This window comes from Candoia aspera, chromosome 1 (genome assembly GCF_035149785.1).
Source record: "Candoia aspera isolate rCanAsp1 chromosome 1, rCanAsp1.hap2, whole genome shotgun sequence".
Lineage (NCBI taxonomy): Eukaryota > Metazoa > Chordata > Lepidosauria > Squamata > Boidae > Candoia > Candoia aspera.
Window position 1 is genome coordinate 239,866,514 of NC_086153.1, and position 13,995 is coordinate 239,880,508.

Sequence of the window (13,995 nt, forward strand, 5' to 3'; positions counted from 1 at the left end):
CCAATGCTATCCATATCTGTTTAAGGATCACATACACACATACACACACAGAGAGAGAGTTGAGTTTACTGCCAAAAAACCCTGAACACAGAATTACAACCCAACTCTGATGATTTCAACATAAAAAAAGCATGGTTAACAGATTATTGTAATATCTGATACATATTACATACTCTTTGAGACACATTTTGTGTTTCTGCCCAGATACTCATCATTTTTTCTTCACTGACTTACTCTTGCAAACAACCCACATTTAATAATGCTGTAAATGCATCTTGAGATGCTCTTATTGGAACAAAACAACCAGTAAATTGGCAGCTGTATTGAAGACAGCCTGTAAGATGTTTGACATTCTTTTCTTTTAGCACAGGGGCATTATTTGTACTTAGTTCAATGAAACTGAATGGGTTCACCCACACCTGTGCAAATCATTTTCAAATTCTGGTATTAGAGAAACAAAACTGAAATGAGAAGATAGCAATGCATTCCACTGAAGGCTGGATACAATCTTATTATCCAAAATATGCTAATTCCTAGTTTTAGCAGGATTCAAACTGGCACAGAATCTGTATGTGGTGACAGCACAGGGGACCACTCAAAGGATCAGATTCTTCAAAAATGGTTTCTGCTACTTGGTATCATACAAATTAAGTGCAGTTTAGATTAGTCAGCAGAAGTGGTATTTAGAAATTGCTAGTGATATTCAGAAATGGAAAAGGACCTTGCTTTGTAAAGTTTCACTGCAGAAGTCAAATGTACCTATTATTTAAGATGTCACCTTGATCTGCTTTGCAGAATTTTAATGCAAAGCCCCTTCAGTACAAAACTGAACAAAAGCATGTTCCTATCTGTGTGTTTCATGGGTACAGTAGAGAGAAGTACAATATGCAGAAACTGGGAGCAGGGAAGAAGTGTGCTAAGTTCCTCCTACCTGTATCTAACAAAAGACAGAGGATCAGGATCTATAACAAGGAAAAAAGGAAGGTTCCAAGCCCACAAGAAGTTTCAGTTCAATCCTGTCCTTCAATGAAAGACAGGACCAGATCGACTCTGAGGATCAGGCTTCCTCTTTCTTTGGTCCTGCCTTCTGTGGAAGAGGAAGTTTTCTTTTTCCAATCAGTTCCACTCTGTTACTAATTGAGATAAGAACTACTAAGGGTTCTCTGGAAGCTAAGAAACTATGGATTAATGTGCAAAAGAGAGAGGCAGATGCACAGTAATTGAAATGGGACATTGGGTGGTTAGGGGGAAATGGGGGACAGCAATTTAAACATAATCAGCAAAATTTATGGCCAAACTAAACAACATAGCAGTGGAAACCCTGTCGTTTCTACATGCCTGTTACCTTTACATAAGAAATAGAATATGTGGTCTAACCTACACAATTAAGGGAACAGAGAAGAGAAGAGAAGAGAAATGTAGTGACAGAAGAGAAATATAGCGTTGAACCCCAATGCTTGCTGAATCTAGTCTGGTGCTGGTCGATTGTTACTGTAGCCACTTTTTTCCCATTTCTGGTTCATTTCTGGTATTAGAGCCACAAAGTTAAAAATGACTACAGGACAGAAATGAAGGTGCAGGAGGAAAAGATTTATCCCTCTTTTCCTTTGCTTCAGATATCATGGTTAACTGTGCCTGGATTTCTAGAGATATATACATCCATATAAAAATAAAAATGCCACTTTGTAAGTACACATGATGTTTTCAGAAAACTCAGTCTGTAGAAACTTGCCTGTTGCCAATTATGGGGTCTCTTGCATTACTTGCATAATCCATGCCATAAAAATTCAGCCCCAGAAGAATTTTTTTTCTCCATTTGGATTCTGGGTCCAGCATCTCAACGCAAGCTTGCACCCAAGGCAGGGGGGCATTAGGGCCAGCCCTACAGAAACGGGAGAAAAACTGATGTTCAATTATAAGATTCCCAAAAGAAGCAGAACCATTTTTAACAAGACTCTGTTCTAAAACCGTATTTTCCAGAGAAAAACAGCGCTGTTTTTGAGTAGAAAAATACAGGCTCTTCTAAAACTTGTACCAAATAGCATGGCCCCATCCATCCTATTTAATTTATTTTCCACTATTTCTGTAACCGCTTTTTTGTTGTTGTTGTTAGTTTACTTTATCTTACAATATTATATACCAATCAGGGCATTTTCCCAAGAAAGGGAGGATATACAATTTAATGTAAAGAAAACTGCTCTGAAAAAAGACAGTAGTTTTATGAAAACAATCTTTAAAAATACTATCCACCATCTTCTCTCCCTCTACAATTCTAAAATATTAGATTCTCATATATGTAAATGTAGCTATAACATTCTTCTTCTGTAAAGGGTTTTTGAAATATTCATCTGTGCGTTGGATTTTTCCAGTGTAGATCCTTCAGGCATTTTGGATAAAATGCTTTCCGAAATGGCTGATGCTGCATATTTTACAATCTGCTTCTGCTGTTATATTTTCTTGTCTCCACCACTGGTCACCACTAGTGACGTCACCACTGGCTAGAGACAGCAGAAATGTTAGAAGTACATTCTATGTGATATGGAATTCTATTTGTATTTCCCTGGACCAGCTGCAGAATGATTTCTTTTATCCTGTGTGCATACTTAGCTGACAGCTGAGATAACAAGCTAAAAGTTTTAAGATACTGTTTGATAAAGTAGAAAGGAGATGTACAGTATCTATCAGAATTGCTTCAAAGCAGAGATGAAAGAAAACCTAAAAGCAGGGTTGCTTTCTTATTTGGCTTTCCACAAGCAGTATTGTATATGGACACATATTTTAGGGATCTCCTTACCAGAGGGAAAACAATAGTAAACAGTTAGATTTTTTTTAGCCAAAAGGAACTGCAGTACATTTTAGCCAAAAGGAATTGCAATACATTTATTATGCATTTTCAAATGACTGTTTGTATTGTTTTAACTGAGCTGAGGAGTTATGTGTATTTGAGTAGTTATATTTTCTATATTGTTACTGAGTATTATTATCTTTATCTTGCCTTCCTGATGCCAATCTTTGAGGCTGCTCAATCTATTAAGAAAATAAAGATGCATTCAAAGAAAAATCCAGTTATCATACTAATATACAGAACTACACAGCAATAGCAAACTTCATGAAGAAAACAACTGACAGATTAATACAATTTAAGCAGGTAAGACTGCAAACTCAGGCAAAGTTGCTGTATGTATCTGCATGGAACACAAATCTCCTCTCCTCTCCCCACCTCAACCCTAAATATGCATAATTGAGAATTCAGAAATAGAAGAAAACTCCCAAGCAAGCAAGGGGTGCAAAATGGCTGCATCAGAAGTCTGCATCATGTGGGGGCTGGAGGTGAGCCCACTGGCCTTGCCTTCCTTCTGTTGTTGCTTCACATGTAGAAGATGAACATCTGCAATGGACAGCCTCCAAGGATACAGAAGAGGGTCCTGGCATCATGACCTGGACAAACACAACTAGCTCTTTCCTTCTTTTGTTGCCTCCATGGAGGCTTTCCCTACTGATGAAGACTTTGGAAAATCAGGGACCTTAATTGGTGGAAGGTCTTCAAGGCAGACAGGTTCACCACTGAAGGTGCTTACTCACTATATATAGATGGGAACGAGAAGAAAGTGTAGCTAGCAGGTTAACTGGACTAAAGTCTTAAGTGTATTAGGAAGAAGAGCCACTGAACCAAACTGACCATAAAGCAAGCATGCTGGGGTTTATGCTTGCTTAGACCAGATTTCCACACTTGATGTGTTAATGTCTGCATTTGTATATATGTTCTTGCAACTAATCTGCAGGAAAGTAGTTTGGGAGAGAAAATGTGTATATTTACATGGAAATTAGGGGATCAAACAATTTTACAAACAAGGCAATTAATTTTAATTGTCAGTGATTAATTCAGTTCATATTGATTAAGCTTTTTGTCTCATCTCTGCCCTATTTTTGGAGGGGAGAGTTAAAAATATGTAAATATACACAATAATATATATGTACGAGCATGGTATGGTACATGCATGATACACTAGTATGAAGTGCTGTCTGTAAGAGCTTTAAAAAGTTTGATATACAAACATTTTAGGAGGATGTCATTAGATTTTCAGATTATATTCAATTAATTATGTTATTACTGTTAAAACACAGGATGAATGTGACCACCAGATGTATCTCTGCAGCTCAGTTCTAGGTGCTGTAGTATCCTGTGCATTTTGCCTTACCCCAGTTGTGCTGAATAATCATACGTCATGAGGCTGAAACTGTCCACTACTGGGGCCAGCTGATCAAATTCTTTCTTGGTAAACATTCCCAGGTGGTTGGTCCTTTCAAAGAAAAGAGGGAGGGGGAAAAAAACTGGAGGGGTTATTCATTCATAAATTAATACTTTACAAAAATCAGGTACAAGGCTCTATCCTAAAGAGCTTAAGTCTAAATACTGGTAAGTAAAAACAAGAGAGAGATGAATGGAATAAAGACAGAACTAATCAGGGGAATAACATGCAGTTACTTCAGTTGCATGGGCTTATGTGTAGGAAATGGTGCTAAAAGTGGATTTTCAGAAAGGATTTGAAGTGTTTGTTAAGCCCATTATGGCAGCTCACAGTCAAGAAACCGATTATATCACAGATTCAGAGAAGGCAGGTTTATTGCAGTGAGCAAAGGGTAAGGCTGCAGAATCTTGAATTCTGTGTATCTTGGTCCTCATTCATCAGTGACAATGTTAAGGTGGAACCTTCCGATTGTTTTTGAACTTTTCTCTTAGAAAATCATGGTTTAATCAAGAGGATGGCTATTTAATATTACAAAAATGCCAACCTGTGCTTGTACCACAATATTTTGGAAAGGTCTATTTTCAATCCCTGGGTCAGATAATTCCATTATAGGCTTTTTTTCCTTTAATTCTTCATATGGGCTTTGCGGAGCTTTAGAAGAAGAAGCCTCTTCCTGAGACTCTGACCCTAGAAAACATTTGACCTTTAATTCCTCAATTACCTGGCTTGATTAGGAAGGGCATATGAATTCTACTCAGGGGCAGGGGAGAAAAAATAGACTTCTGAATCAGTATTATATATTGCTATGTGAACTTTTCAAGGTTTCTTCTAAATAACCTAACTATGCAAACTTCTGGTAAGATAGCGATGAGGGAGGCTGTGTTTTTATTTTATTTTATTTTATTTTATTTTTATTTATTTATTTATTTATTTATCGTATGGCAGCACATCATACATATTACAAATATATTTTAAAAATTGGGAATATAAAAAGGTATATAGAAAATATACATTGGTCATAGGGCAATTATAACTAAAAACAAACACTAATCAAACATTAAGGTTACAAATATAGGGGACAACTGATAGACCACCTCCATGTGGTGTCCCCAGGGCTTCCTAAGACTTTTGGGAGTGGATAAATGGTCTATCATATGCGAGGCAGCCAGATAATCCTATGGATCTCCTGGCGAGAGCACATCCACTTTTGTTACCTTCACTATGTGCTTTTATTTTTTTATTTTTTTTATTTTTTTAACCAGTTCAATTGTGTCTGATTCTCAGAGACTGCCTGGACAACTCCCTGTAGTTTTCTTGGCAAGGTTTTTCAGAAGTGGTTTGTCACTGCCTTCTTCCTAGGGCTGAGACAGAGTGACCGGCCCAAGGTCACCCAGCCAGGTTCATGGCTAAGGTGGGACTAGAACTCACGGTCTCCTGGTTTTTAGCCTGATGGCTTAACCACTACACCAAACTGGCTCTGTGTTTTTATAGATAGATAAAATTGCCTTGCTTACTTTTGTTTTTGTTTTTCCCTAGATTTTAAGTACAGTTTGGCCTACAGCTTTGCTTTGCTTATTCTTTAGAAATATCACTCTTCTTGTTGTTTGTTTATTTATCATATTTTTATCACTGCCCATCTCCGCCACACGGGGGACCCTGGGCGGTTCACAATAAAAACAATTTAAAATTCAATAAAATTATAAACAATACCAATAATCAATAAATATAAAATACAATAAAATCCAAGTAAGGGCAGATCAAATTCAGCCCATAAAGGGGTAAGACCGGTCCCAGCAGGGCTAGGGAACTAACCAGCCCCAAGAATGGCTCTTCCTCTCCCCATTCCAAGCCAGGTTACACAACCAGGTCTTCAACTGTTTTCTGGAGTCCAGGAGAGAGGAGGCTAACCCCTTCCCCAAGAAGTGAGGTTAGCCTCCTCTTTGTTGTTGTTGTTCCTACTGATTTGCATTTTCTTTTCCGTCACAGCCACTTCAATGAGGCAAGTGGGAGTTACAGCGTAGAGAAAGTTGCCAAAAGCCAATCTGCAGTGAAGCCTTCAAAAGTAGTATCATTATGCAATCCCCACAAATGATTAATGAGGAGGGGAAGAAGTAGCAATAAGCTAGCAAAGAAGTATATGCTCCTTCTAATTCAACCCTTAAAGATAAGTAAGGATTGCCTCATTCCAACTTTGACTGCTTTTGAATGAAATATCTTCCTCTACATATAGGCCTTGCTGCTTCTGTTTGTTGCTTTTTCATTTCCAGCTTTCCATGTCTTTTCCTGAAGATCCTACAGAGTGGTCCTTACCAGAGGAGGTTGTGCTAGATTGTGTTTGGTGACAGTCCTTGAAGAAAGGATGTTCCTTTCAATTAAAATATTTGCAGGATAAATCAACTAAATATTAGACTTTTTCTCCCCACATGGCACTTCTCGAGTATCTGTTATTGAGGATAAGATTGCCTTAGAGTCAACCCCAAATGACTAATCAATAGGACTTTTTTACTCCAACACATAACGAAACAGAGAACAATCTGGCTGATGAGATTACACGAGCTGAAAAGGTAGTTATCCTGGCAGCCACTATAAATTTTCCCCCAGCTGCAAGATGAAGTAGCAAGTGGGGAACATGATGAGTCAGATGAACAAAGAGAACAAGTCTTTAGAATCTGTTACTGATCCTCATCCTGATGAACACCACAAAAAACACTTGTGCCTGTTGCTGACCTTTCATATATTATGGAGGCAACAGGCAAACATCAACAAACCTATTTCAGTATGGAATCTAGAAATCCCAGTGACAAAATCCTTTTGGGCAGAACGTAAAGGCTTGCTAACTATAACCAAAATGTCTACAAAAAGGCTCAGTTCATTGGCACATGACAGGCAAAAGTAGAGCAAGGATAGCAGCTGAAGGCAATAACCCTAACCTTACTATGAACTCCGAGAGCCAGTTTGGTGTAGTGGTTAAGGCATCAGGCTAGAAACCGGGAGACCATGACTTCTACTCCTGCCCTAGGAACAAAGGCAGCTGGGTGACCTTGGGCCAGTCCCTCTCTCTCAGCCCTAAGAAGGAGGCAAGGGTAAACCACTTCTGAAATCTTGCCAAGAAAACTGCAAGGACTGACTTGAAAGCACCAAACAAACTGCCAATTCCACCATTAAGTATAGAGCACCTGAATAGTGAGGGAGCTGACCAATCAAAAAGGACAAGGCACAGGAAAACCCACAAAGAAACTAATAGAAACATCCCAATATTAAAAAGAGCAAAAAACATTAAGAATTCACAAGTCAGAGGGGAAGAGAAGAAACTAACAAATATTCTTGACAGAGACAGTGAGCCTGAAATAAATAAGCACAATTCTCAGAATAAGGATGCCAGAAGGCCAACGATCAGTCATAAAGGTCAAGGCCTGATCCAGGGTTCCAAGATTGATTTAAGAGGTAGAGAGGTGGAATCTGTACTGCATTTGATTAACCACACCACTTTGAAAAAGCAGTCTTTAAACAGCAAGGAAAAAACAACAACTGAAAGATTCATCACAGAGCCCTGACCCGTCTCTTGCAAATTGCACTGCTTTCTGACCCTTCGGTACCCACAACTAATCATAAATAAGCTAGTGTTCTTTAATTACCCAAAACCAACCTACTATCTAATTCAACTCAACTCCAAGGCCCATTTCCTCCATCTTATCGTTTCTTCTCATTGTCTATCCACTTTAAGGACATCCTATCTAGCTTTTGAACATAATTTAAACTGAACAATAGTATTATTTTCTTCACCCAAAAATGCTAAGGAGATTTTTAGATTGAAAGCTTTATTTGCTCATTGAAATAATATCCAGTGTTTATTTTTTCCCCTCAAAACTCTGTTTACTCACACATCCTCCAAGCCTCATGTTTTGCCTAATGGAGAGTCAAAGCAAGTGAGGACACTGGACATTTTGCATAAGCAAAAGCAAGCCACACTTCTTGCAAGGTTGGGAATTTCTTTCTGTAACGGTCCTTCTGACAACCAACATCACCTTAGGTTCTGCCCATTCCATGAAAGAAACAGGATGGAATATAGATGTTTAGCCTCTCAAGAACCTGGCCTATCTCCCTCTTCCATTCATCTTACTTCTCATAGTATCTCTGTAGAAACTATTCTTGTTGCAAGTTCCCATAATGGTTGTGTGAAAGAGGGGAGGAATATTTTTTTTAGAAAATCAGATCCAAAATATCTATTAAGCAAGTGGATGTAATAAAAATCTGAAAAATTGACTCATGGAAGATGGCTGTGTAAGCTGAAGCCATTCATCTGCTTAATGGATTACTCAAATACAATTTTGCCATGTCAACTCATTGGTCTAAAAAGTATGTGCAATGATGCTGAACTATAAATATGTCTGAGTGACATTTTTCAGTGAGGTCAGTACATTCTATCCATGAAGAATAAGATGGCAACAAAAACGATTTCATTTAACATTCTTTGTTCACATGTTCTGAGAACCAGACATTTAAGCTGTAGTATTAAGAGACAGCCCAAAGTTCAACCATAAATTAAGAGCAATCTTCTGCTGAGGGATTCGCTTGCACCCATCAGTTCTCAAAATTGTTCTCTGGCATTTGTCACAATTTAAATTGCAAAAACTGTATCAGAAGAAGAGTGACTGTTATTCTACAGGCACCTAAATTCCTAGAAGTAAACCAGATTTATTTCTCCAACCTTAACAACATGTATCTGCTATAAATATATTGTTATTACTTTGGAGTGGAGGATGGAAAGAATATGCTTTCCATTAATCATGCTTTTCTGTATTATATTGTTTCACATAAATTAAAAGATGGTGGTATACTTGTAATGTTGTGATGCAACTCTCCTCAGCCAAGCAAAATATTTAGAAACTACGTAATTCTTCCTTACCTGCTCTATTATAAATTATGCTAACTAAAGTATAAACATAACTCCCACATTCTATTTTCTGTTGATTGAAGAGACAAGCTATTTTCAGCAATGCTCAACACATGAATTACAAGAATGAGCAACCTTTATGGTTGCCCTCTGGGTATGATTCAGTTTGGATCAATGTTGCCTCCAGGTGACCATTTAAACAGCAAATTGCTTCATGTGCTCTTTCTCTGACCTTAAACGTCTGGTATTCTTTTAAGTCAACAACAATAAAGAGTCTGTCTACTCAAGTTAAGGAACGTGATCTGGAAAGGGATTGACAAGGCGGTCTTTAATGTGATTTCTAAAGATTTGCTGGACACAGTACCATATATGGAGATGTATCACTACCTAAGACTATAGGGACAGCCACTGGGATGCTTGCAAGCAGGAGATGAAAACATACCCCTCTCCTGCCATTGTTTCTTGTAACTATATTGAAGGCATATTGAAGATAATATTGTGTCCCAGCAATAACACTTGATAGAACTGTCCTCCTTTTATTTATCCAAGTTTGCATTTTTATATTTATGTGTATTTATAGTTATATTGTATGGTTTTAATGATATTTTAATCTTTTATCTTTAATTGTTTGTAAACAACCAGAGTCATTGCAAGACGAGATGGGTGGTAAAGAAATATGATAAATAAAATAAATTTCCTTCTGGAGCCATTCAAGTTAGTGGCTATCAGCATGTGTTGTGGTAACAAACGGCACAGGTTATTTATGTACTCTGTGAAGAAATACTAATCTTCCAATTAGTTCATTAAACAACCTCACCACCCTGCCTCACTCCACTCCTAGAGTTTTGAGAGAATAAAATGCTTATCAATTTCCTTTATGCTGTGCACAATTTTATAGATTCCAATCGTGGCTCTCCTCATTTGCCTTTTTTCTAAGTTAGTGCTTTTTATCATCTTAGCCTAGTTCCCTAATTAATTAATCTCTGGTAACATCCTGTCTAGTCTACCATGGATTCTACAGATAGTGGTATTAGAATACTAAGTACCAGTTACACTGGATGCTTTTACAGCCCTTAATGATTTAGGACTACTTTATTTTAAGGTTCTCTTGTATCTTGCCAATGTTTTAACACTGTCTAGACCAGGGATCTCCAAACTCTTCAGCTCATCCACCCCTTCATGAAGGGGTCATGATTGTTCATTGACCCCCATATTATTTTAACTAATAGTACTATGAATTAATAATAATAATAATAATAATAATAATGACCTTAGATAGTCCCATTGACCCTTGGGGGTCAATATTGACCGTCTTGGGGGACCCTGGTCTAAATGCATGGTCTACAGGTCTACAATCAAGGTTTCTAAGATGGGGAAGGATAAGATTTATTCTAATAGTAGCCCTACATCTTAATTCTGTTAATTACAAGCTCTGACTTTAGATTTCCATCAAAAAGTTACATCGAAGTTTTATAATATTTTGCTCTACAAACTGAAGAAGCATATCCTGCATTCAAGGATACATTAACCACGTCTCTTAATCTGCTGACAAGGGCATGGGACAAGAAGCAGTCACTGGCCCTTATCTATGAACAATTCTATATCGTTGACAAAAAAATCCATATGACATGATAAGCATTTGCACAAGTAACTTTCTGATTATGATGATTATGTGCTATCAAATCATTTTTGACTCCTAGCAACCACATAGATTGTCTTCATGACAATCTGTCCCTACTTGGTCTTTCAGATCTTCCAACTGTGCACTCATTGCTGCTGTAACTGAGTCCATCCATCTTTGCTGCATCTACTACCATGGAATGGAAGATGAGCCTTAAAAGAGTCCCACTCCATGTTTGATCTATCCCAAGAACTCTTCCAACTGTAATCCAGGCTTTTATCTATCCACTTCATTTTTTTCAGCTCCCTGTTTTACCAAGATACTGATTGAACTCTGCTAAATCTGGTTGCTTTGGAATTATATGATGTTGTGGTTATATTATGATATTACGACCATGGTGAATTGTGTTGATTACTATTATTATTTAATATATGTCTTGGCACCTGGATACCTGCAGGACTGCCTTCTCCAACGTGTATCAGTCCAGCTAACTAGATCATTGAGGGAGGAACTCCTCATGATCCCACATTTGCAGGAGGTGAGAGGAACTGAAACTAAGAAGGCGCTGCTTCTCAGGAGCAGCATGTGGTGCTGTGGAATGGTCCCCCAGCAGAGATCAGGCTAGCCTCCCCTCCTGATGGCCTTCAGAAGCTTATTAAAAACTGAATGTTTCCATTAAGAGTTCAAGTACTGCTTACACCAGCTTGATCATGACCTGTGACTTACTGCTGGCTTCCCCATTGACTTTGCTTGTCAGAAGCTGGCTATGAAGGTCGCAAATGGCAATCACATGACCACCGGGACACTGTGATAGCCCTAAGTTTGAGGAGCAGTCTTAAATCTACTTTTTCAGCACCGTCATTAGTTTGAACAGTCACTGAATGTTGCAGTCATTAACTGAGGATTACCTGTACCAGATCAGACATGGGGCTGGGTAGCAGTTGGACCAGATCTATGGTCACCATGGTGGACATGAAATCCTCTATCTCTCTGGCATATTTTATAACACCAAACCGTAATTAATCAAACCAGCAAATAAATCCAGCAGTAGTTGCTAGTGAGCTTAACATCATTAAAATATGGCAGAATTTAAGACAGCTGAAGTCATGCTGCAGGCTTATCCATACTGCATAGTTCTGGCTTGAGTCTGCCAGTTTACTAACTACCTGCATGAAAAATGGAATAATTCAACTTGTTGCCACAGTAGTAGTAGTAAAGGGTTAATATTCTGATCTGAGGTGGGGCAAATGTATCTGTAATTTGCACAGCAAGAGGAACTCAATGAAATAATGGGAATAGTGGATGGCATGTAGTGGATGACAGAATTTAATGAATAATATTTGCACAATAACTTGTGAAACAAGTAAGTAGTTGGACATAAGATTTTGAGACAGGAATACGAAAGAAAAAGGGTGAGGTAAGTTTAGCAGGGGAGCCAAGCTTAAAACGTTTGAGAAAAATATATTCAGGACAGAAACAGTGGTTAACTAAATGAGAAGTAGAGGAGGGAGGGAAAAAAAACGAAAAAAACCCTACTCTGGTTTAAATTAATTGTTTTATAAAACCTTTTCAACACATGAACAAGCTGGGACAAATTTCCTTTGACCATCATATCAAAATGTTCAGATCAACTTTTGATATTTAAACCTAGAGAATAGTTTATTATTAAAGGGCGGGGTGTGCACATAGATGCTTTTTTCTCTCCAGGCTATTCACATAAATATCAAAAAACTTCTCCCATTAGATATAAAATGAAAAACCAGACAAATTCCTAGGTCAATTTTGTTTACATGTTATCTAGATGTTTGACCTTAGATGGCAAATTATATAAAATATACGTTGATAGACATTAACTTATTATCTCCATTGCAAATTTACTCTTTTGTCAAAACACTAACTTTTCTTTACATCTGACGTCAAAGCTTAAATGATGACTTGCATAGCCTCTTCCCACCTAATACTGACTGCTTGAATGAATACACTGCAAATTATTTTTAAAATGTAATTACAACCATGTTTTCTTTCATCTGAACATCATAACAGTTTAAAAAAAAATACTTTTTCCTTTTCAATAAGAGCTAGAAGATCAGTTACAATTATTTAATTTTAAAAACTGCGCAGTCATGTTTTGATAAGATGACCCAATGGATTCCCTGAACTAGACAGTGGTACAGGTAGTCTTCGCTTGACAACCATTTGTTTAGTGATGGTTCGGACTTATGACAGTGCTGGAAAAAATTACCTATGACCAGTCCTCACACTTATGACCATCACAGCATCCCCATGGTTACGTGATCACAATCTGGGCGCTTGGCAACCAGTTCGCATTTATGACTGTCACAGGGTCCCGCGGTCATGTGATTGCCATTTTTTACCTTCCTGGCCAGCTTCTGGCAAGCAAAATCAACAGGGAACCACATTATTCGCTTAACGACCACATGGTTTGCTCAACCCCATGGTGATTCACTTAATGACCACCACAAAAAGGTCATAAAATTGGGTCAGATTCACTTAATGACCATTTCACTTAGCAACTGAAATTCTGGTCTCAATTGTAGTCATTAAGTGAGGACTACCTGTAGATAGATTCTTGTTTCGGGAAAACAACTTAATGATTTGCAGCCAGCTGGCACTTAGCTGCAGTAATAAAATTAATTGCTTTATGGTGGTTCATAAGAGATGGCACGACACAACAGCTCCCTGAAACAGTGATGACCTGAAAGGGAACATTAAAAGCAGCCAACTGTTTAGTATTCATGACAGCATTGGATGTGGCTCATGGATGTATATGAGGACTCTGACATCATTCTGTTATAAAAATGAATATGAACTATTGGCATACTTCTGGGAAAAAACATGCTGTTATTCTTTACACGGTGGCCAGGTTACATTGATCTTTCATTGGTGTTCCCTGCAGCAGGAGAGTAAATTGCCAAGGACAGGTGCACATCTCAAAGCCCTTGGGGACACAAGCAGTGGTTACTACAGAAAACACTGCTGGAATACAAAAATGGGCTGATGTACAATGCCCTTGCTGTGATAGAGTGAAAAAAAAAATCCAAAATCCAAAAGCCATGTCCTTAAAATGTTATAGCATACTTCCTTTGAAGAAAAACTTCTTTTTGCATATATTTGAACAGGGAAAGCTATAGATGCTGAATATGGTAAGCCTGGGGTGTACACTTTTTCACTATGCATCATGGAGAATGAAATACTGTTTTCAACATTCC

General features: G+C 37.9%; 1 protein-coding gene across 1 annotated transcript in view; it reads right to left on the minus strand.

Annotated features, from left to right (window-relative positions):
• CHID1 (chitinase domain containing 1) overlaps positions 1-13,995 on the minus strand; it is a 103,028-nt gene that overhangs the window by 48,091 nt on the left and 40,942 nt on the right. The window contains exons 9-10 of the mRNA XM_063289306.1: positions 4,200-4,301; positions 1,733-1,882 (exon numbers count right to left, since the gene is read on the minus strand). Coding sequence (XP_063145376.1) covers positions 1,733-1,882; positions 4,200-4,301 — 252 coding nt within the window. The remainder of the gene's footprint in view (positions 1-1,732; positions 1,883-4,199; positions 4,302-13,995) is intronic.